The 25506-nt window shown below is 43.7% G+C and overlaps 1 protein-coding gene across 2 annotated transcripts in view; it reads left to right on the top strand.

The window, feature by feature from the left end:
* Nucleotides 1-5678: 5678 nt before the first annotated feature.
* LOC140393817 (SRSF protein kinase 1-like) overlaps nucleotides 5679-25506 on the top strand; it is an 85817-nt gene continuing 65989 nt past the window's right edge. Inside the window, exons 1-2 of one of the 2 annotated variants that reach the window (XM_072480294.1) lie at nucleotides 5679-5847; nucleotides 5967-6027. In XM_072480294.1, coding sequence (XP_072336395.1) covers nucleotides 5832-5847; nucleotides 5967-6027 — 77 coding nt within the window. In that variant the 5' untranslated portion in view covers nucleotides 5679-5831. The remainder of the gene's footprint in view (nucleotides 5848-5966; nucleotides 6028-25506) is intronic. The other variant, XM_072480295.1, reaches the window with a different exon arrangement.

Here is a 25506-nt window from a genome sequence, read left to right as displayed (position 1 = left end):
GAGGTGGAATTTCTTGTCCCCAAGGTGTGGAAATCCCACCTCCAGATTATTAACGGCCATAATAACAGCTGGGCAACCATTGAAAAATTAAATTAAATTAAATGAAAATCGCTTATTGTCACAAGTAGGCTTCAAATGAAGTTACTGTGAAAAGCCCCTAGTCGCCACATTCCGGTGCCTGTTCGGGGAGGCTGGTACGGGAATTGAACTGTGCTGCTGGCCTGCCTTAGTCTACTTTAAAAGCCAGCTCTTTAGCCCAATGCTAAATCAGCTCCATAACCAACATCGTTGTTATGAGGAGGCTTCCGATTGAGTTTTTAGTCAGGTGGGGACGGGACAATGGTGCCCTGTAAAATCCAGCCCTTGGATATGCAACCTTCAGGGCTGTGGACCATGAGCTGGAAGGTGGGATTATAATGGAAAACTTTCTTGGCCAACATGGACATGATGATGGCCTGGCCTCCTGTGTCATAACTTTTTCTGTGTTTCAAACCATTTATTAGGGTTACTTTGCAAGTAATATTATATTTAAAATGTAGCTATATTATTAAAGCATGAAGCTATGTATAGATACATAAAATTATTGTACAGAAATTACAATGAGTTGGAAATAACATGTATGCATGTTTTCCAAATGACAATAGAATAGTGATTATTATATTATAGAATTATTATATCTATTGCATGGTTGTATGTCAAGGCCATCAGCTAATATTCATCATCAGCCCACTGAATCTTACAGCTACCTCAACTACACTTCCTCATACGTACACCCTGTAAGGACTCCATTCCACTCTCCCAGTTCTTCCCTCTCTTTGCATCTGTTCTGATGATGCAACCTTACACACCAGAGTTTCTGAGGAATCTTTTTTCCTCAACTGACGATTCCCCCACACCAGGGTTGACAGCACCCTAAACGGTTTGTCACCTTTCCTGCACCTCAGCTCTCATCCCTTCTCAGTACAATGTCCTCACCTTCCACCCCACCAACCTCCATATTCAATGGATCACTTTCTGCCATTTCCATCACCACCAGAAACATCTTCCCTTACCCTCTCCTCCCTTTTTAGGGCACTGTTCTCTCCATGATGCTTTGGTCCACATCTCAATCACCCCCAACATCCCATAGCACCTTTTACATATAACGCAGATCTAAAACCTGCTCTTTTACCTCCTCAGCGTCTAGGGCCCCAAACATTCCTTCAAGGTGAAGCAGTGATTTAGGTGTATGCAATAATCCACAGGAGGCAGGGGTACCGTCACTACACCAGTATTTATTTGCAATAACTATATCCAAGAGCAGCTCCAAACAGTGCTGCTAGCATTCCAGTCAACTTAAGACTGGTTCACAAAGCCTACGCAGGTGCTTATATGGGCCCCCTCAATGAGCTATCATTGAGGGAGCTCATACTCCAATTGGCGAACCAATAATGCCAATTGGAAGTCATTACACCCCCCCCCCCCAAAAGTCCAAGGAATTCTGGCCACCTGGCATTCCTCTGAGCTTCTTCCTGCTCCTCATGTCCGGGTCTGTCACCTCTGTGTCGTCCGCCGGGTCGTTCTCCGACGTGGGTGGGGTGTACCTTATAGGTGCCCGTCTTTTCCTTGATGACCTCCTTGGAAGTTGTTCTTCCTCCTCCTCGGGGAGATGTGTCACGGCGGTCTCGTCGAACGTGTCCATCTCCGACGACTGGATGACGGGGTCTGGAGAAATTGCTCGGGGCTGGGGTATGGGTATCTTTCCTGTCTGAGCTATCCCAGCTTCAGGCGGTCCTGCTTTAACTGCCTCCAGGTGTGGTTCCGCTGCCCTTATTTGGTCCAGGTGTTTCTTCAGCACCTTACCTCCTATCGAAACTTCATAGGATATGGGCCCTGTTTGGGACTCTACCGTGCCTTTGTCCCACGTTGGTCCATTCCCATAATTCTTGACCCAAACCGGTGCCCCCACCTGGAAATGTCTCTGCTGCTGACTATTATCATGCCCCCTACGTTGGACCTCCTGTTGTTTCTCCACTTTCCCTGTTAAATTTGGGAAAAGGAGACTCAGCCTCGTTCGCAGCCGCCTTCCCATTAAGAGTTCAGCTGGCGGTATGCCCATTGTGGAATGCGGTGTGGTCCTGTAATCAACCAGCCAGCGGGAGAGCTTTGTGTCCATTGACACTGCCAGCTGCTTCTTGAGTCCCGCTTTTAGTGTCTGGACCGCTCTCTCTGCCAGGCCGTTGACGCTGGATGGTAAGGGGCCATTTTGATGTGGCGGACTCCGTTTCCCTTTAGGAATTTTCCAAATTCCCCACTTGTGAATTCCGTTCAGTTGTCCGACACCAATACCTCCGGAAGTCCATGTGCAAAGTTGTTTTGGCGCCTATAATTTCCCCCAAACCTTCTTGGAAGACCTCCGGGTATTTTTGGAGTACTCCACTCAACTGCCCGCTTCCACTCTGGAAAATTTTCATCCAATCTAATTTTAGGTCTTTCAGCCAGTTCCGTCTTATTAAGTTCAGTCCGGAGCCCTCTACTATCGTCAACAGTAATCTGAGCAATTGTTTGTCATATTCCACGGGTATCTGAGTCGTGCCTAGAATTTCCAGGGGTTCCCCCGTGTAGGTTTTAAGTTTTGTCGATTTTTTTGTTAGGGTTAGTGGCTGGAGTCCATCTTTGATTTTTTAAAATGCTGCCACTCCCATTACTGAAATGGCCGCACCCGTGTCTATTTCCATTATTGTTGGCCGACCGTTCACCCGTGGGGTAATCTTAATAGGTTCTGCTTTCTTCGTCGCAATATTATATAACTGTTCCCCTTCAGAGGAGAATGGGGCGTCTAGGTTGTGTACTTCCCTGCGTCCCCAACTGCTATTCCTCTTTTGCCACCTCCTTCTAGGGTTTCTGTCGCTGTTACCCCACTCTGTCTAGTGCCAGAAACGGTCCTTCTCTGTTGGGGGAGCCTCAGCCAGTAGTTCCCTCTGTCTCCAGTTAGTCTTAGCAGACTTGGGGGCAGTTCTGGGGTTTTCCTTTTGCCCTTTATTCCTCAGGCTTTTCCTGAGTGCGGCTATCTGGTAGCTGGAGCCATTGTGGTAGTGCCTCTCACACGTATCTACCTCCATTGACGTGCCCTGTAGTTCCTGCACCCCACTTGCTGCCTTTTCTCGGGACAATGCGAGCTGTAATGCCCGCCTGCAGTCTAGCTGCGTTTCCGCCAACAAGCGCTTCTGTATTGTGAGGTCATTTATGCCACACACTAACCGGTCCCGAAGCATTTCATTTAGCGTCGGGCCGAACTCACATTTTTCCGCCAGCCTTCTCAGGCGGGTCAAGAAATTAGTGACTGACTCTGTCTTCCCGCTTCGTTATGTAGAATCTGTACCTACGCAAAACGAGGGGTGGTTTTGGGTCATAGTGCTCTTCCACCAATTCCGTTAATTCTTGGAAAGGTATCATGTCCGGCGTATCAGGAGAAGTTAGACTACGTATAATGGCGAAGGCTGAGGGTCCACATGCCGACAGCAGGATAACCCGTTTCTTTTCGTCCTTCATTATGTCATTGGCCTGGAAGAAGTAACACATTCTCTCCACATACTGGGACCAGTCCTCAATAGTCGAGTCGAATGCATCTAACGTCCCAAAAATCGGCATTTTTGAAATAGCAAGGCTTACCCTCTGAGTGCGGCAGCTGAGTCTCTGCAAGGTTCTTTGTTTACCTCGTCGCCACTGTAATAATCCACAGGAGGCAGGGGTACCATCACTACACCAGTATTTATTTGCAATAACCCTATCCAAGAGCAGCTCCAAACACTGCTGCTAGCATTACAGTCAACGTAAGACTGGTTCACAAAGCCTACACAGGTGCTTATATAGGCCCACTCAATGAGCTATCATTGAGGGAGCTCATACTCCAATTGGCCAACCAATAATGCCAATTGGAGGTCATTACAGTGTACTTTCAATTTAGTCTATGGTATCTATTGCTAACAACGTGGTCTCCAATGCACTGGGTATCAAACTCAAGAGTGGGTGACGATTTTGTGCAATACCTCCATTCATTCCATAATCACATTTTGGTGTGGCGGCATGGTAGCACAGTGGTTAACACTGTTGCTTCACAGCACCAAGGACCCGGGTTTAATTCCCGGCATGGGTCACTGTCTGTGCAGAGTCTGCACGTTCTCCCCGTGTCTGCGTGGGTTTCCTCTGGGAGTTCTGGTTTCCTCCCACAAGTCCCGAAAACATGCTTGTTAGGTGAATTGAACATTCTGAATTCTCCCTCAGTATACCCATAGTGTGGCGACCAGGAGATTTTCACAGTAACTTCATTGCAGTGTTAATGTAAGCCTACTTGTGACTCTAATAAATATTATGATTATTATTATAACCCAATCTTTGAGCTCCTGTCATTTAGCTGGTTTAGCACAATGAGCTAAACAGCTGGCTTGTAATGCAGAACAAGGCCAGCAGTGCGGGTTCAATTCCCATACCGGCCTCCCCGAACAGGTGCCGGAATGTGGCAACTAGGGGCTTTTCACAGTAACTTCATTGAAGCCTACTTGTGACAATAAGCTATTATTATTATTAAATTCAAAAACAGAAAATACTGGACAATCTCACCACTGACAGCTTCTGTGAAGAGAAGGGAGCTAAAGTTTGAAGGTATGTGGTAGACCAATTAGGACAGAAATGAGGAGAAATTTCCTCACCCAGAGTGGTCGGCATGTGGAATTTGTTAACCACAGGAAGTAATGGAGGCCAAAATATTGCATGTTTTCAAGAAGCAGTTAGATATAGCACCTAGGGCGAAGAGGATCAAAGGATATGGGGAGAAAGCTGAATTAGGTTATTGGTTGGATGATCAACCATGATCATAATGAATGGCGAAGCAGGCTCCCAGGGCCAAATGGCCTCCTTCTCCTATTTTCTAAGAGTGTGGATGACTCGTTGACAAAGTGTAACCCAGACTTGAAATGATAGCTCCCTTCTCTCTCCACAGATGCTGTCAGACTAGCTGAGATTGCCTAGTATTTTCTGTTTTTGTTTCAGATTCCAGCATCTGCAGTCATCTGTCATTTTTGTTCTCCACTTTATTCTCACAGTGACACCTCTGGTCCTTGGTCGGTAGCAGTGGTCGCAATGATGCTCAACGTAAGGAAGCAACACCTCATCTTTCAATTTGGCTCATCATAGCCTTCTGGACTGTGAACACTGGGATGAACAATTCAGGACGGTAAATGTCCCTCTACGTTACTTCCTTTACTTTTCATGTTTCGGCTTTACTCTTCTAGTTCGTTTTCAACAGCAGGACAAGCGGCTCCAAGCGTATCTTTTCTTGCACTTCACCATTTCCTGGCCCTCTGTCATCCAATTTCCCCAAATTCCCATCCTATAAATAGGCCTGGTCCTCACCTGGTTCCACTCACCCCTTGCCCAACAACCATTACACACCTCTGACCGTTTGCAGGTCTGACCAAAGGGGCAAGCTAGCTTAAAAACAAAACGTCCACTCTGTCATTTTTCCCCTCCGCGAGATGCTTGACCGACCGACTGAGCATCTCCAGCTTTTTGGTTAATAAGAGAAGCATCAGGTTTGGTGGTTCGTTGTCCTCAGAGCGATTGCACACGTCACGCCGGTGACGTCGGCGGGCGGCGCGCCTCCACCTGGCGGCCGGAGGTCGGAACGGCAGCCTGCGACGTCAAAAGGCGGTAGCGCCGAGGGAGGAAGGGGGGCCACCCGGCGTTCGGAGGTCGGAAGGGCAGCCCGTGGGTCGAGCGGAGAACGTTAGGAAAAGCGGCGGCTTCGCGCGTTTGCGCCTGCAAGGCGAGGCTGGCGAGGAACCGGCTCCGACATGAGCTCCCGAAAAGGTGAGCGGGTTTCTCCCCCCGCCCCCCCGTTCAAGCGGCGGAACGTAACCGTCCCCGGGATACCTGATACCTGAGAAGAGTCCCTTCTCACTCTTGTGTGTTTTCTCTCTCCATTCCAGTTCTGGCCCTTCAAGCACGCAAAAAGCGAAGCCGGATCAAAAAGGACAAGATTCTGAAAAAGTGAGTGCCGGTGGTTTTCTGGGCCGGGCCCGCGCTCTCGCCCCGGGCCACTGGACAACGCAAGGCCGAGGCTCGGTTTGAGGCCCGGACCTCAGTTGGCAGCATTCTCCCCTCCTGGCTCCACGAGTGAGCGGGATGAGAGTAGCTGGTCGTTATTTCTGGGTTGGACTCTTTTGTGTTGGGTGTAGTGTGTGTTGGAGGTGGGGAGAGTGTGCCCCAAACGTGCTATGTTTGACACCCCTCAATCACCTTTGTCCACACATCCCCATGGGGGTGAAGTTTGAACTGTTTTCCTTTTCTGAAGTTCATTCAGTCCCATCGACAGAAAACGGCAGCAACGTTTGGAAGTGGAAAAAGTTGCTCGGTTTGTGCCAACTTTCTCGTGCGCAGTTGGGTTTTTCTTTAGGGTCTCCCCCCCCCCCCCCTGCGGGGAAAATCTTTTAAATATCTTTAGGTTCTGACGTTGAGTCATCCAGTAAGGAGAGCGCGGGTCTTCTGGCCGACCGGTGCAAACCTCTTTTGTTTGGTTGTGGTTCTGCAGTTGAGTCTCCAAGCTCCCATTGTCTGAAGACCTTGCGATGGGTTTTTTGACTGAGCCGTCAGAAGTGTTGCAGGGGTTCTGGGGAGTTCCAGATGGTAGGACTGAGGTGGTCAAACGTGCAATGAAGGGGAAATGGTTGGTTGGGTTTGGGGGGTCCACAGGAAGGCTGAGTCCGAAAACGTGGGGCACTGCAAGGTGGGAACAACGCTCAGAGATATCTATCTGGTGATGCCATGGAATGATTTGTGGACTATGATCAATTATTTTTTATTTGATTAATCGAATAATGGGTGAGGTGGGCTTGGGCCATCAACGTTTTAAACAAATGAGTTTGGTGAGGGGTGGTGCTCCTGAAGTTAGCAAGGAGAGCTTTGTCAAAGTCAAGTCTAGAGATGATGATCTGGGTATAGATCAGAGTTTCTACAGCAGAGAGGGTAAGGGTAGGGTGGTTGTTGCTAATGTTGAGAGCTCAAAATAAGCAGGCTGTGTTAATAAGATTTTGGACATTGCTTTGGGTCCAAAAGTGCCAGCAAGAAGTAGATCTGCATGTTCCCAACGGGCTGGCTCCACAGCTTATTATAATGGCACATCAGTTAAGTTAATTGTGCTCTAATCTAGGATATTGCTTTTGATGCATAAATCACTCTTACTTACCCTTTTTGTTTTCATGGTTACCGATCTGCAGTCTGTCTCTGTGATGCAAGATTGTAACGTCAATGACATCACAAAGCAGTTTCAACTGAACATTTTCTCAGTTTTTAAAGCCTGGCTATAAAAATGTTGTTTCTGCTTGTTCCTATTATTAGATTACTGCCATAGTTTAATGTGAAAATAATTTGCTAGTTCGCCTTCTAAATCTGTCTTATTGATATATTGTTGAAAGATAATTTGCCACATCATGTCAATTCATAGCCTTGATTATTCGATTTAAGTGAGCTGTGTGCATGATTTACGATAAGCATTTAGCAACTAGTGGAGCTTGCTTTATGCTACTCATAGTTCTGTTACCTGTGACTGTGGTTGGCCTCATTTGTGTTGGTAATGGTCAACCAGTAAGGCTTCGATTACTGCTCTCAATATTGGTAGGCATATGCAATTTCCAGTGCTCCGTCAAAGTTTTTTTTTCTTACTCGTTGAAGTATCTGGGGGACATCATAATAAAATGCATTTTTGTTTCATTACATCGCTGTGGTGATCAGAAGACAACATACTTTGGCACCAGTGAAATAGGGAACAAATACTTCTGTAGATACAAAGCAATAAATACCAAGCAAGAAGATAAAAGATCTATCTGTTTGAAACATCTTGAGGTTTCGTTTTTATGGAATTGAAACACATACTCCTCTTTTGTATTGGAAATCCCCTCACAGGCGTAAGAGTCCTTCCTGTTTATTTCCTTTGTTCCCATTTCTTTAGTTTTATTGTTTGGTCCATGGGCCCATAAATCGGGGTGTGCCTTTAAGCAGAAAACTCAGTTCAAACAGCCTGCTTGCCAGGACACTGCATTCCCAGGTTTTGTATTTTGGAAGAGAGAAGCCAGACTCTTGGACACTTGAGTGGATCTTAGGAACCAGCTTTGTTAACTGGCAACCAGTGGGCTGGCTAGCAACAGTTTTCTGCCTGACGATGGTCAGTGATTGGTTCCTGCATTATGCTTTCCTAGAAGTGTTTAGATCTTGGAAGTGAAAGGAACACTCTCTGTCAAAGAAGACGTTTTAGACCTTGGAAGTGAAAGGAACACTCTCTGTCAAAGAAGTGCTCTATTCTGAAAGCAGTGAGTGTCTGGCACATCCTCTGCTGTGAGCCTGAAATGATACGGAGTAGACAACCTCAAGCTTGGAAGGAATTACCAAAATGGAAGCCTGAACCTCAGACGTTGACTGGAAGTCATCCCCGTGCATCACAATTCTACTTTTTATTATATTTTCCTTTCCACCCCCCACTGGTGTGGTTTGATGTGTGTGCGCACAGAGTGGGGTGAATTAGGAAGGGATGGTGGGGGTAGAGGGAGTTGGGAAAGGGGTAGTAGATAGTTAAATATTCTTTCTGTTGATGATACTGTACATAATAGGTTACTTGTGTTGTAAATTACAATCCTTTTTAAAAAAATTTAGAATACCCAATTATTATTTTTTTTCCAATTAAGGGGCAATTTAGAGTGGCCAAACCACCTAACCTGCACATCTTTGGGTTGTGGGGGTGAAACCCACGCAGACACTGGGAGAATGTACAAACTCCACACAGACAGTGACCCGGCGCCCTGTAAATTACAATCCTGGTGACTGCAGTTTATTGGGCTCAACCAAGGACCTAGGTTATTTTAAATAAAATCTAATCTCACCTATGTTGTGAGTCCGGGTAAATGGGGCTGGAATTGACCGTGTACCAGCCCAGGGGGTTGTAACGCAGGTGAAAATAGGAAATATCTTTACAAAGTAACACGTGGCTGAGGCAGGGACTATTTGCCTCTTAACAGAAAATTGGGTAAACTTTTGAAAAGGAAGATTACTTTTGAATTGGCCCAACAAAGCAGACACACTGGGTCGAATGGCCTCCACAAAATTGGTTGTAAATATTCTACACGCAAATAATTTCCGTAATATTTTCTAGTACGTTCTGCAATACAGTAAGTGCAAAGGAAATATCTCAAAAGTGGTGTCTTGTTGCTTTTGTGATGTGACAGGAAATAGAATGGGCAATTTTCATTTATAACTTGAGCTAGGAGCAGCAAGTTGGCGCAGTGGTTAGCATTGCTGCTTCACAGCACTGGTGTCCCGGCCCTGGGTCACTATCCGTGTGCAGTTTGCACTTTTCTCCCATGTTTGCATGGGTTTCACCCCCACAACCCAAAGATGTGCAGGGTAGGTGGATTGGCCACGCTAAATTGGTCCTTAATTGGAAAAAATGAATTGGGTATTTTAAATTTTAAGAAATATATAACTTTGGAGTTCACTGGTAATCAGTGCTCTGTCTTATTAGCAAGATAATCTCCTGTTGGTCAGTATTTTAATCAGCTATGTTAATTCTGGTACTTTCTGACTGTATTCGTATTTTCTGGTACAATATTGTGATCCGCATGGTCATTATATTCTACCGCCCCCCCCCCCCAAAAAAAAACATTAATTGTCTGCATAACATTTGTTTGTTGTTCGTGCATGCCAATAATTTGCTGTAACATCTACCAGTGATCTAGCAGTTGACTTAATTGCTATGAAGTGGTCCAAATTAAGTTAATGTTGAATGAATTTGCCATTGCAATCTAGATGGAGGAAATAGTGTTCTGGTCCCTGCAACATAGATTCTCGGTGCCATGTGATCCTCCTGTAAAATATATTCTGGGTGAAGCCAGATCAAGTTCTTCTGTGCTATCTTGATCAAGTAGCTTGTCAACACTTTAAGTAGGTCCATGCAATCACTTGGCATTCACTGGCTTCAGGCTATGAATGAAAACTTGAGCTGGGGAAAGCTGGATATTACCAAGGGGTTTGCCTCATTTAAAGAAGGAAACAACTTGTATTCGTCATTTAATGGAAGGTTGCATACTGGTTGGATTTCAGAAAAGTATATTGCTTTCTGTATATTCCTGTTGGGCATTGTAAAACTTGTGTTGGGTAATTGTTTAACTAGACCTGGGTATGAAAGTTGTGCGGTGGGAAGAGGTGCAAACTTTGTGTGCCAAGAGTTACTACACTTGTACAAAGGACATTAGAACCACGGATGGACTGCTGTGGACATCTCATTGTCCCCAGAGTTAGCTTTATGGGATGGATCAATTTTTTCTTGAATGTTCAGGTTGGGAAAAGATTTTGTTGACTAGAAGCACTACTAACTATAATTTTAGTGGGATATTGTTCGAAGTAACTGGGTGAGATTAGCAGATTGAGATATCTGGCAGATTACACTAAATGAAGCATAAAGTGCTCGGTACCCAAAAAAATGGACATTAAAGTGAAGGCTGTTTGCTTGGGTGTCGAGTACTTTTTTCAGATCCGTTATAAAACCGCTAGATGCAAAACAAAGCTTCCAGTGCTCTGCCCAACTTCAGAAGAGAGCTCTCTCCTGCACCAGTGCAATACTTTGCATTTCACGATAGCCATCCTTGGGTGCCTCAGAGTAACACTGCAAATTAGTTCTGAATTTGGGGTAATTTTGTGCTTGAAACTGTGTCCCCCACTTGGACCCAGATTTGAGACTGTTGAAACTCATTTCACATTAAACTCTTAGATGTTGAGAAGTGTTGTTGTAATTGTATAGGGTGTTGGTGAGATTACATCTGGAGTATTATGCCCAGTTTTGGTCTCCTTATATGAGGAAGGATGTGGTGGCATTGGAGACAGTTCAGAAGCAGTACACCAGATTGATTCTGGGGATGAAAGTGTTGATGTATGTGGAGTGATTAAAGTTTGGGCGTGTACTTGCTGGAGTTTAGAAGGATGAGAGGGGATCTGATCGAGAGTAAACGTAGACCAAATTTTTCCCCCTTGTGGGGCAAATAGAATGCGAGGCCTCGTATAGATTGAGAGGTGGTAGATTTTAGAACTGAGATGAGGAACTACTCTCAGATGGTGGTGAATCTGGGACTCGCTGCCCATAGTACAGTTGAGCGAGTCATTAAATGGTTTCAAGAAGATCGATCGATCCATTTGAGATTTTTTAAAAAAGGGGTATGGGGAGCAGGTAGGGAAGTGGATTTGACACCAGGAAGAGATCGGCCATGATCTGATTGAATGGTGTTGCAGGCTCGAAGGGCTGAATTGCCCACTTTTGCTTCTCCACATCAGTCTGGGCTGGATTTTAGCAGAATTGAAAATCCAGGACTGATTTTTACTAGCCCTCTGGAGATAGGGGGTGGTCTCGTAAAATGATGCTGAATGCATCGGTTGAGGAATCCTGACGTCTTCTTCAGGATGTGGGATGTTACCAGTGGAGGGAACCTCTGGCACAGCCATCCACGGACTGGAGGTGGGCCCCCAGTTCAAATATCTTGGGTGGGTGGGAGGGGGCGTCAAGATTGGGATGGCTGTCCCACAGACCAGTTGAGCAACAACCTGAAATAGTCGCAGAATCATCTCTCACAGCCAGTGTCCTAGAAATAGCCCCTACTGTCCTTGGGTATGGCCTGTCCCACTGGGAGGACCGTTTCAGCAGAAGTGGGGGCAAAGTCCGAATCAGTCGAGAAGTTGTTACCCTGGGAATCCTCAACATTGACTTTGAACCCAAGAAGTTTAATGTTAAAAGTGGGGAAGGAACTGGCTAATTATTATAATCACTTTCCCTCAGCTAATGAATCAGTACTCCATGTTGAACACCACTTGAACGAAGCACTGAGGGTGCCAAGAACACAAAATTTACTGAGTGGGGACTTCTATGTCCATCACCAAGAATGAATTGGAAACATCACATCTGACTGAGCTGGTTGAGTGCTAAAGGATATATCTGCCAGACTGGGTCTGTAGCAGGTTATGAGGTAACTAACAAGAGGAAAAATCTACTGGAATCCTTACCCGTTTACCTGTTGCAGATGCATTTGTCCATGACAGTGTAAATAGAAGTGACCACTACACAGTTGTGGTAGAGATGATGGACAGTCTTCACACTAAACATGCCCTTCATTGTGCTGTATGGCTCTACCACTGTGCTAAATGGCATAGATTCAGACCAAATCTGGCTGCTCAAAACTGGGCATGCATAAGGTGCCGTGGGCCTTTAGCAGAATTGTAATCGACCACAATCTGTAATCACATGACCTGGCTTATCCCCTTACTATAGAGGGAATCAACCCTTGCAGGACATGCCAGGAACTGCACCTAAAAATGAGGTGTCAACCTGGCAAAGTTGTAACACAGGACTACTTGCATGCCAAATTGCAAAAGCCACATGCAAAAGAGCTAAGCAACCTCTCGACAAATGAATCCGATCAAAACACTGCAGTCTGTTGCATTTGCTTATGAATGGTGGTGGCGATTAAACAACTAACTGGGAGCAAGCTCACCCCCATCCTCAATAATGGGGGAACTCAGCATATCGGGGCAAAAGATGAGGCTGAAGGAGTTGCACTCATCTTCAGCCAGAATCTTGGTCTTCTCCGGAGGTCCCCAACTTCACTGCAGTCTTCTGCCAATTCGATGCACTCCCCGTGACATCAAGGAATGCTGAAAGCACTGGATACTGCAAAGGATATGGACCCTGAACAACATTCTGGCACGAGTACTGGAGTCTGTGTGCTCCAGAACTAGTCGGCAAAAAAGCTGGGTAAATCCAAGCCAGTTAATGACTGCCCCATCACCCTTCACTCAAAGTGCCAGTGTTATCAAGCGGCACTTACTCCGTAATAACCTGCTCACCAATGGTCAGTTTGGGTTCCACCAGGGCCATTTGGCTCCTGATCTCCATAAAGCCCTAGTCATAACATGGACAAAAGAGCCGATTCCAGAAGTGAGATGAAAACAACTACCCTTGACCATCAGGCAGCATTTGCCTAAAGTGGCATCAAGAAGTCCAAGTCATTTAAATTTGGGGCGGGGGGGGGGGGGGGGGGGGTGGAACTCTCCACTGGCTGGAGTTATACCTGGCAAAAAGGATGATAGTTGTGATTATTGGAGCTCAATCGTCTCAGTTCACTGCAGGAGTTTCTCAAGGTCCTGTCCTAGGCCTAACCATCTTCAGCGGCCTCTTCAATGATCTTCCCTCCATCACAAGGTCAAAATGGAATGCCTGTTGATAGCATAGGTACTATTTGCAATAACTGATGCTGAAGCGGTCCATGTCCATGGAGTTGGGCAACGTTCAGGCTAAAGAACATTTTGTGAAATAGATGTCTCTTTACGACTGGTTTAAGGTCATCATTAGACTTGTAATTCCAGATTTTTAAAATTGAATTTAACACTGTTACTGTAGTCATTCCTGACTAATTCTTGGCAGGATGGGATCTTTTTGTTCTTGCCCTTGCCCCCTCCCTTGGCTTGGGCTGTTAGCCTATGTCTGTTCCATGCTCTCGGTTGTATCTCTTGACTAGGGCTGGACTTGTGGCTTTCCCAGGCCCGTAGCTGCTAATGTCTGGTAAAGGCAGGTCTCTGGGCCCAGCAGCAATCCCTGACTCTCGCTTGTTGCTTTCTCTGTCTCTGAGCTACCGACCAGTAGCATGTTGCCAGGGCTGAGGTAGAGGCTGAGATCTCCACATTTCGCACTCCTCTGCTGAGTGTTCTGTGTCTGACAGGAAGAGGAGCCATGTCGGGAATGTAACCCATCCTTATTGTTATCTTCTGATAGTTTTTTTTCCATATGCCATGCTGTTTGCAGAAATTAGTGTTCACATTTTGAAGAGCAGACACTGCTCCCAGTACCACCATCCATTGTGCTTCAAAAAGGCATGTTCAGGTGACAGTTTGATCTTTGTCCAACAATATGCAGTGTGACATTGAAACCATTAGCCATTAATTTCAACCTGCTATCTTTTATAGATGTGGAAGTGTGCATAAAATATTAGTACTTTGCATGTCCCTTATGATGTTATGAGTACAGTGCTTGTAATATGCCACAAATTTGAGGGTTGGCATACTTTGGTCATACTTAGCTTGACACACTACCTTCAAGTTGAAGAACATTTTTGTTTTTCTGTTCCCAAGATGTCTAGACTTGGAAGACATCGTTCTCTGAAACTTCAAATAAGCCAACCCTTTTCCGCTTTTTGTGGAACTATTTAAGTTGGCTTTAACAAACTGGGCAGTTGTGCCAATTCAATGTTCATATCCTCCTCTTGGTTTGAGGATTTACAGTATGCAATAGGTGAACTTCAAGTAGGAGCAGTCGCTATTTGGATTTCCCAGTATAATTTAATCGCTGTGATGCTTGCGTTTCAGAGTTTGTACTATCGCTAACATTGTTGAATTTCTGGAAGTTATCTTCATGCAGTCTTGTCAGCCTTCTCACTGCTTTGTTCACTGGGATTTCTGAATTTGTCACTTAAGTGCAGTAGTGTGTTCAGTCTGGCATAAAATCAAATCTGGCATGTATGTTGTGGCTGATGCTTATTTGACAAGACCTACGAAATGCATTAGAGCAGTTTTTTATGTTTTCTTTTACTGAAATGGCTGTACATGGTCTAATTAATTTGGTCCAAAGCAAAGAGTGCAGTCTGATGGAATTTTGTTTACCAGAAATTCTGTTTCTCACCCCTAGATTTTGTTTTCTACTTGTGTCCCCTTACAGTTAGTGCTGTCTCGGCAGGTTTAGAGAATACTGAACTTTTTGATATTTGCAGATTGGCCATAATTTATTATTTTCTATGCTATTGAAGTCTTCTCTCTCATGATTTATTACAATTAGCATTCTGCTGCACAAGTTTGTTTTGCTGCTTGTGAAAATCAAAAATGGATCTCCACTTGTCCCTTTTTAATTTTTTACACATTTTCTTCATTTAACAATTGGGTACAATTTATGTCTTGTAGATTTAGGAGTTCTGCTTCAGGAAGTTAGAGTATTTGCAAGTATTTCATTCTCAATTTGATCTTGGTCCCTTTTTTAAAAAAAAAAAGAAAATTTTTATGTTTTATTTTGGCCAAATGGAATACGTCACCTGGAATCATGTGCATTCCTTCTTGTAAGCAGAAAAAAAGACAAGTGTTGTAATTGCTGCATTCATCCTAATATTTACTGGTATTTCTAAAGCAGAAGTAATTATGAAGTTCTTGATTCCATATCGTGTGGTGATTAATTTGACTTTTTAAAAATAGTGAACCTGGAGTCAAGTATTTTAAGAGAAACTGGCTTTGTCAATATGCTAATACTTTATAGTAATATGTTATAATATAGTGGTATTGTCACTGGACTAGTATCCAGAGATCCAGCGTAATACTCTGGAATCCCATCAGGCAGACGGTAGAATTTGAATTTAATCAAAATCTGGAATTAAAAATATAATGATGACTATGAAACAATTGCTAATGTCATAAAAGCCCATCTGGTTCATTAATGTCCCTGAGGAAAGGAAATGTGACTCCAGACCCACAGCTATGTGGTTGATGCTTAAATGCCCTCTGAAGCGGCCTAGCGAGTCGCTCAATTGTAGCAATCTTCTGCAAAGTCAATAAAAGGAATGAAACCTGACGGACCAACAAGTATTGACCTAGACACCGGAATGGACAATGGCAAACCTTGCAAAATCCTCCTTACTAACATGTGGGGAATTGTGCCAAAAGTGGGGGAGCTATCTCACACACGAGCCGTGCAGCCACCTGACACAATCATTCTCAATGAAAATATCCCAGACACCACCATCCCTGAACCACCCGTCAGAACAGACCCAGCAGAGGTGGCAGCACAGTAGGTATATACTTGGCAGGGTGTTGCCCTCGACATCGAATCTGGACTTCATGAAGTCTCATGGCATCAGGCCGAACATAGGCAAGGGAGTTGCCTGCTGATTACAAAGTACTACCAACCCTCCAATTAAACAACTTAACTGGAGGAGGAGGCTCCACAAATATCCCATCCTCAATGATGGAGGAGCCCAGTACATCAGAAAGTTAAGGCAATACTAAGGAGTGCATGATCCATCTTGGCCTCTGGAGGTCCCCAACATCACAGATGTTAGTCTTCAGCCAATTCGATTCACTCCGCGTGAGATAAAGAATTAACTGAAGGCTATGGACCCTGACAATATTCCGGCAATGTTACTTGTGCTGCAGAACTTGCCGTGCCCCTGGCCAAGATGTTCCAGTAGAGCTACAACACTGGCATCTACCTGGCAATGTGGAAAATTGCCCAGAAATGTTATGCAGGAAAAATCCAACCTGGTCAATTACCTTCAGTCTATTCTCTATCATCATGAAAGTGATGGAAATGGTCTCAACAGTGCGATCAAGCGGCATTTGCTTAGCAATATGTCGCCAGAGTCCTTCAGCTCCGGATCTCATTATATATAGCCTTGGTTCAAACTTGGACTGTGTCGACTCTCCGAAAGAGCTGCTCGGCTAATCCCGTGTTGCTCGTTTTCCTTGTAACTCTGTAAATCTTTTCCCTACAGATAATTATCCAATTCCCTTTTGAATATCATGATTGGACCTGCCTCCTGTGCGCTCTCTGGCAGTGTATTCCAGATCTAATCATCAGAAGTTTTTTTTCCCTCATGTTGAAGTTGGTTCTTTGGCCAATTGACTTAAGTTAGTGTTATTCTCAACTCCTCTGCCAAAGGTAACTGTTTTTCTCCGTGTCTCTCGAGAAGCATCAATGTGAAGTAGAGAAGCTGAGAAGTTTAGGGACGGAATTCTTGAACTAGCACATCTTGTGGGGCCACCGGAGATTGCAGAGTTGAGGTGGGTGAGGTCACACTGATCTGTCTGTTGCTCACTTTTTCCCTGGCACATCCAATTTAACACACATGTCATGCCTATCTCTGTTTGTTACAGTATCCAGGGCACACTGTTTTAGCTTCCGGTCTGAGTTAACCAGCTGACCCCAGTACAGTGTTAATTAATCCTCCGCCTTGCACAGGATATGAGGATTCGAGACCGCCAATTGACCCCAGAGGAATATATACATCGGTCCAGTGCTGTGTTGTCAAGGAGACTGTGTCTGTTCTCAGCAAACATGCTCAGCTTGTTACTAATGATTAAGAAAAGTGAAGTCAACACACACTATCTCCTCACCATTTCCAGCTTCAATGATAGTCAACCCATCCTAACTACAGTATTTAACTTAAACCATAATGGACTCAGGCTGAGCATTAAATGTGACATGCATGTATGATTCTTTACGATGCTTGCATGTCTTAAGGAAATTGTTGCTCAGGGCCAAATTCACATTAAGTAAAACATAATATGGGGCAGCACGGTGGCAAGTTGTTAGCACTGCTGCCTCATGGTGCCAAGGTTTCTGGTTCAATCCCGGCTCTGGGTCACTGCTCATGTGGAGTTTGCACATTCTCACCATGTTTGCGTGGGTTTCGCCCCCACAACCCAAAGATGTGCAGGGGTAGGCGGATTGGCCGCACTAAATTGCCCCTTAATTGAGAAAAAATGAATTAGGCACTCTAAATTTATTAAAAAAAACGTAAAACATAATATAACGTCAGTAAAGTTAAATTCAACACATTAAAAATATTTTTGTTGAAGGGAGTCCATTGAATTTTTATGACACGATGGTGCCTCCTGCTGTCAAACAACCCATGCAGTCATTGTCTGTTGAACCTCTGCTTCCCCCATAACTCGGGGTTTGCTTTGCAGTAAAAAAAGTTCTATCCTTTAGACTTCATCTCCTTGTGTGTTCAGATCTGTAGACTAGTTATTACTTTTATTTGGCACCTGATTCCTCAGTCCCATTGATCATTTCATTTATTTCTTGCATCTGCAGCCCAGCCTCTTTCAGCCAGGACAGGACTCCTTTGGCTCTGTTGGACATTTTCAATGGATAGCTATGCTCCTTGTTTTTAGTGTTGACCCTACGGGTAATTTCTTTTTTGGCACACTCAACAATGGGATAATGATAAAATAACGTGGCGATATTGTTTGAGGAATTAATATTGGCCAGGTAACCAGAAATAAATCTCATGCTCTTCAAATAGCACCATGGATGTTGGCCTTGTCATCAGCACCCATATCCCATGAAAAACCTTTCTCATCTGACTTTGCAAGTAAAGCTGGAAGTAGTTTGTGGTTCATTACTCAAGGTGCTCTAGTGCCTTTGTGGATTGTATAAATTGCCTGAGACTTGGTAGAATTTGTCTGTGTGGGGTTTGGTGCATACAGCTCCCACTATATTCAATGGATCCATCTTGTCAATACAGGCATGTTGAAGCCATGGAATCGGCATAAGCAAAAAGAAAACTCAAACATCCTGAGCCACTTCAGAGTAAAATAATTTTATCTTAGGCGGCACGGTGGCTCAGTGGTTAGCACTGCTGCCTCATGGCACTGAGGACCCAGGTTTGATACTGGCCCCCAGATCACTGTCCGTGTGGAGTTTGCACATGCTCCTCATGTCTGCGTGGGTCTCACCCCACAACCCAAAGCTCTGTGCAGAGTAGATGGATTGGCCATGCTAAATTGCCCCTTAATTGGGGAAACATAATTGGGCACTCTAAATTTATATTTAAAAAAATAATTTTACCTTGAAAGACGTTTCTCTTTACATGTCCGAATGTTTGAACCCCAAAGACAATCAAAGCAAGTTCCATGAGACTACACTGAAACCGACAACTAATTTTTCTGATTTGTGATTTTATTTTGATACTAAAAATCATGCATATGTATTTTCTGTCACCAAAACTTTCCTTCCTGTTATTTTTGAGTAACATTTTTATGTTAACATTTAAAGAATGGTCGACATTTATGATCGCAATTCCCTATTTGATCGTTAATGGTGGGTTGTCACAGAACATTCCCAGACTTCTATTCTATTTGAGAATATCACAGCTGTACTGCGGGAGGACACCTCAAGAGGGCAGCGAGGCTATATGGGTAGAGATCGGGAATAAGAAGCGTGCTCCTTGGTTCCAATGTTGGGGGTTTACTACAGGCCACCCAAAAGCCAGCGGGAGATAGAGGAGCAGATAGGTAAACAGATTTTGGAAAGGAGTAAAAGCAACAGGGTTGTTGTGATGGGAGACTTTAACTTCCCCAATACTGACTGGGACTCATTTAGTGCTAGGGGCTTGGGCAGGGCAAAGTTGTAAGGAGCATCCAGGAGGGCTTCTTAAATATGTAGATAGTCCAACTAGGGAAGGGGGTGCACTGGACATGGTATTGGGGAATGAGCCCGACCAAGTGGTAGAGGTTTCAGTAGGGGAGCAGTGTCCACAATTCAGTAAATTTTAAAGTACTGGTGGACAAGGATAAAAGTGGTCCTAGGGTGAATGTGCTAAATTGGGGGAAGGCTAATTATAACAACACTTGGCGGGAACTGAAGAACCTAGATTGGGGGCGGATGTTTGAGGGTAAATCAACATCTGACATGTGGGAGGCTTTCAAATTTCAGTTGAAATGAATTCAGGACCGATATGTTCCTGTGAGGAAGAAGGGTAAATACGGCAAATTTTGGGAACCTTGGATAACGAGAGATATTGTAGGCCTCATCAAAAAGAAAAAGGCAGGCATTTCTCAGGGCTAGAAGGCTGGGAACAGACGAAGCCTGTGTGGAATATAAGGAAAGTAGGAAGGATCTTAAGCAAGGATTCAGGAGGGCTAAAAGGGGTCATGAAAAGTAATCGGCAGATAGGGTTAAGGAAAATCCCAAGGCTTTTTGCACGTACATAAAAAGCAAGAGGGTAGCCAGGGAAAGGGTGGGCCCACTGAAGGGCAGGCGAGAGAATCTATGTGTGGGGCCAGAGTAAATGGGCGAGGTATTAAATGAATACTTTGCATCAGTATTCACTAAAAAGAAGGAATTGGTGGATGTTTAGTCTGGAGAAGGGTGTGTAGATAGCCTGGGTCACATTGAGATCCAAAAAGACGAGGAGTTGGGCGTCTTGAAAAATATTAAGGTAGATAAGTCCCCAGAATACTGAAGGAGGCAAGAGAAGAAATTGCTGAGGCCTTGACAGAAATCTTTGGATCCTCACTGCCTTCAGCTGATGTCCCGGAGCACTGGAGAATAGCCAATGTTGTTCCTTTGTTTAAGGCGGGTAGCAAGGATAATCCAGGGAACTATAGGCCGGTGAGCCTTGCGTCACTGGTAGGGAAATTACTGGAGAGAATTCTTCGAGACAGGATCTACTCCCATTTGGAGGCAAGTGGGCGTATTAGCGAGAGGCAGCACGGTTTGGTGAAGGGGCGGTTGTGTCTCTCTAACTTGATAGTTTTTCGAGGAGGTCACTAAGATGATTGTTGCAGGTAGGGCAGTGGATGCTGTCTATATGGACTTCAGTAAGGCCTTTGACAAGGTCCCTCATGGCAGAATGGTACAAAAGGTGAAGTCACAGGATCAGAGGTGAGCTGGCAAGGTGGATACAGAACTGGCTAGGTCTCTGATTTGTAAGTTTGCGGACGACACAAAGGTTGGTGGAATTGCGAATAGCAATGAGGACTGTCAGAGGATACAGCAGGATTTAGATCGTTTGGAGACTTGGGCGGAGAGATGGCAGATGGAGTTTAATCTGGACAACTGTGAGGTAATGCATTTTGGAAGGTCTAATGCAGGTAGGGAATATACAGTTAATGGCAGACTTCTCAAGAGTATTGACAGTCCGAGAGATCTAGGTGTACAGATCCACAGGTCACTGAAAGGGGCAACACAGGTGAAGGTAGTCAAGAAGGCATACGGCATGCTTGCCTTCATTGGCCGGGGCATTGAGTATAAGAATTGGCAAGTCATGTTGCAGCTGTATAGAGCCTTAGTTAGGCCACACTTGGAGTGTAGTGTTCAATTCTGGTCGCCACACTACCAGAAGGACGTGGAGGCTTTAGAGAGGGTGCAGAAGAGATTTACCAGAATGTTGCCTGGTATGGAGGGCATTAGCTATGAGTTGCGGTTGAATAAACATGACTTGGTTGTCTTATTGTCATCTTCCAATATAGCCTTGTGTTTTTTGACTGCAGGGTTTCTTCGTTCATTGGCTTTCTGGCCCAAACTTGTGAGGTAATTAGGCCAGCCTATTTGACAGGAAGGTGCAGTTACAGGTTGTGACAATTGACAAATATGAACAGAAACATTAGTAAAAATGTAAAATAAGAACACAATGTATATTTTTGTATTCATTGCCTGCAAACATGCATTGACATGGAAGATTGACTAGTATTGATCCATGAAAATATAGCCTGAATCTAGCTGCTCTAATCATAAGTTAATTTTGGTGTTATGTTTGTACATTTCTCGATGGAGATGTATAAATCTATAAGGTTCTGTGAATAGCTGCCCTCCAGCAACCCCTGGAAAATGATAGTCCTATTGATGGAATTTAGTACAGTAACTTCATACTTTGCTCTAATTCCAATGAACGCCGTGCTTGGCACCATGAAAACATGAGGTCTGAATACAAAGTAATATGAGAGTTTTGGGGAGTCCGGTTGGGAATTGATTTAAATTGGCAATAATTTGCTTGTGGAAAAAGTTTTTAAAAAGCTTTCTGATAAGAGGGTTTCGGGTGCTTTTATTTTGCATTTAAACTGCGCTTGAAATGGAAAATAGTCCTTTCCCCAGGATGAATACTAGCCTTGATGCAACCTACAATAAATATTTGCTTTTCAGCTGAGCATTTATTGTTTCTCTTTTATGGTGAATTTTTCAACCGGGCTTGTAATTAAACTCATGGGTCACTATTTGTACCAATTCTAATTGATATTATTTCCAAGGACAATCTTTCAGTTACAAAGAAAGATATCACACTTGAGAAAATGCTCTCAAGAATTTTACATAACCCGTGCACTGAATAAACCTTTTCAAACTACTACCATGCTGTTTGCCTTCCGATCTGGCAAAGCATTTCAGTAAGAATAACAGCATTTATTTACCATAAATGGTGGGAAGATAATGGTGATACACCTGCAAAGTGATTGTGATCTCCTGGAAGCTTCCAGTTATGCTATATTCTCAAATGGCTGGCATCTTATAAATTGTACATAATATTCTCGGCTTGTTCCAATGTAATTTGATGAGCAGATATACTTTATTTTAAGAAACGAAACCAATACCAATATATTTGATATTGTAGTCTATTGCATGCCCCATTCTGCAATTTGTGTAAGTGCAGGGTAGCCTGCATTAGTCACTTTCAATAAATGATTGCTTGGGTTAGGTGGTGATGGACACTGATTTTAATAAATATTTCTTAAATTCAGTGAAACATTTTTACTCTTTACTAATCTTCTAGCTACTGTAAATGTCTGTCTTACCTTTAAATACAGTTATCATTTTTGTATTTTTCTTAAGGTGCTGCAAGTTGAGTTTTACAGAACCTCTTCAAATATTGGCTTTATGGTTTTTAATTTTACTTCAGATGTGGATAAAACTTGGATCAGTAACTTGTTGCTACAAATAGAATGAAGAAACAATTTAGTAATTTAACTACTAACCAGAAAAACAATGACTGGGAAATTTGCTTAAGGCTTATCTTTTCTATTTTAAATAGATTTATAATGCAGCTATAATATAATATATTGAAGCTATTGCTGTCATTACTCATATGGATGTGGTCTGTTGCTGACCTTTGTTTTTGGAATTAATGTGATTGACTGAAAGCTAAAATAACTTCAGTTATGATTGGTGGGGAGGCTTGAATACAGTGTTGCTGAGACTTTTTATATTCCCATGGGATGAGGACACAAGTTTGGGTTCTGCCAGGGCCACTCAACTCCTGACCTCGTAACAGCTGGCCCAAACATTGACAAAATCAGAGGTGAAGTGAAAGCAGTTGCCCTTAACATCAAGGCAGTGTTTTGACTGTGGCATCCAGGAGTTCAGGCAAAATTTAAATCAGTGGGAATTGGGGGAAACACTCCACAGGTTTAAGTTGTACAAGACACAAAGGAAGCTGGTTGTGGGAGGAAAATCATCTCCGTCCAATGGCATCGCTGCAGGAGCCTAGGACACTACCCAAGGCCAGGAGTGTTCCCCATCCCAAATTGCCCTTGAAAAGAATGTGATGAACTACTTTCTTTGAAACGCTGCAGTCCATGTGGTGTAAGTACAGTGCTGTTAAGGAGGGAGTTCCAGGGCATTAACCCAGCGACAATGAAGGATTGCGATTACAGTTCCAATGGTGTGAGTGGCTTGGAGGAGGACTTGCAGGTGGTAGTGTTCCCATGCATCTACTGTCCTTGCAGATGGCAGAGATTGAAAGTTTGGAAGGTGCTGTTGAATGAAGCTTGGTGGATTGCTGCAATACATCTTGCATACAACGTGCACTGTGTGTCAGTGTTGGATGAACTGGCGATCAAGCAGACTGCTTTGTCCTGGTTAATGTCATACTTTTTAATGTGCTATTGGAGCTGCAGTCATCCAGGCAAATGGAAGTATTCAATCACACTGTTTTCTTGTGTCTTGTAGACAGATGGTGGACAGGCTTTGTGAAGATGTGGTGAGTTACTTGCCTCAGAATTCTCAGCCTCTGACTTGCTCTTGTAGGCACAGTATTTATATAGTTGGTCTAGTTCAGTTTCGGGTCTACGATAATATCTAGGATGTTGATGGTGAGGGATTCAGCGACAGTAATGCCATTGAATGGCGTGGGGAGATGGGTGGGTTCTCTCTTGCTGGATATGACCAGCAGTTGTCTGGTGTGAATGATCATTGCTACTTACCAGCCCAAGCCTGAATGTTGTCTAACCCTTGATGTGCATGGACATGGACTGATTCAGTATCTGAAGAGTTTCAAATGGACCTGGAAATTATTCAGAACATCCTCAATTCTAAACTTGTGATCGTGGAGGGGTGCCATTAACACAGCTGAATGTGGTTGGGCCGAGGGCACTACCCCGAGGTGCTCCTGCAGCGATGCCATTGGACTGAGATGATTTTCCTCCCACAACCAGCTTTCTCTTTGCCATGTATGACTTTAGCTATTTATGACTTTAACCAGTGGAGAATGTTTTCTCCCAATTCTCATTGATTTATATTTTGCCTGAACTCCTTGATGTCACAGGCAATTGCCTCTTATTTTGTCGATTATTTGGACCAAGACTGTAATGAGGTCAGGAATTGAGTAGCCCTGGCATAACCCAAACTGTATCATGTTATTGATAGCAGTGTTGAAGACATCCTCCATCACCTTTACTAATGATTGAAGTAGACTGATAAAGTGGTAATTGGCTGAATGGATTTATCCTTTTTGTGGACAGGACATAACCTGGGTAATTTTCCACATTGTCGAGCCAGTGTTACAGCTATACTGAATCAGCTTGGTTCGCTCTGAAGCACAAGTCTCCGGCCCTATTGGGATACTGTCGGGTCCCATAACCTTTGCATTATCCAGTGCCTTCAGCTATTCACGTGAAATCAAGGGACTGAATCAAATATCTTGAAGGTTGTCATCTCTGATGCTAAGGACCTCTGGAGGAGATGGAGATGGATCATCCACTCCACACTCCCAGCTGAAGATAGTTGCAACTGCTTCAACCTTATCTTTTGTGCTAACGAGCTAATCTGAACCTTTAAGGATATTTGAAGAAGCCAGACTCAATCGGTACTTGACTATTATCTAAGATAGTGTAATACTGAATATTATTAATTCTTTTTTTGCACCCTGATATTGGAGATTTAATTTATGTTGAGGCTGCTGCTGCATATTTTTTTAATGGTTTTTGTTGCCCTTGAAGGGATAATCACCACATCGCTGGTTCACCATTACACAAAGTGAAGCTAGACTGCGGAACAGGTATCTTAAAGAAATATCCAGAGAAATATTGATCTTAACATTAGCTCACATAACTTTTCAGTGAAATAAAGATTGGAAAACATACATTTGGATGCATAGATGTGGCTTATCATTAATATATTTATAAATTAGCATTTCACAATACAGCAATGGGACCAGTCAGATGAAACTTTTCTTCTTGATTTTGCATTTATGTGGCTTTCTGGCTGACCGCTTTCCTTAAATGCAGTGTGTGTGAACTGGCCCAAGGCTGGTTGTGCAAGTTATTGAAGGAAATGGGTTGCATGCATTTAACAGACCAGGTAAGTTTTGGCTACAGGAGACTGAAACCTGTGTTGAAAAACGAGATTACTAGAAAAATTGGGATTGTTTATTATTGTATAAAAGTCCTACTTTTTTTGTGCCACATATTGATTGTACTTTGGTAGAAAATAAATCACAGTATCATGGCATTTTACAAGACTGACAACTGTGCTGCCTCCCTCAAAGTGCTATACACTTCGTCCCATTTGCTTTATCACTTTTACAGTTTCACCCCTGTTATTTTTGGTAGTGTTCCACATTCTAATAACCCTCTGCATGTAAAAAAAAAAAAAAAGACTTTTAATTCTTATTCTAGTGATTATTTTAAATG

This window comes from Scyliorhinus torazame, chromosome 17 (genome assembly GCF_047496885.1).
Source record: "Scyliorhinus torazame isolate Kashiwa2021f chromosome 17, sScyTor2.1, whole genome shotgun sequence".
In the NCBI taxonomy this organism is placed as follows: domain Eukaryota; kingdom Metazoa; phylum Chordata; class Chondrichthyes; order Carcharhiniformes; family Scyliorhinidae; genus Scyliorhinus; species Scyliorhinus torazame.
The sequence above is the reverse complement of the archived record's forward strand: the minus strand, read 5'-3'. Positions and strand labels throughout refer to the sequence as shown.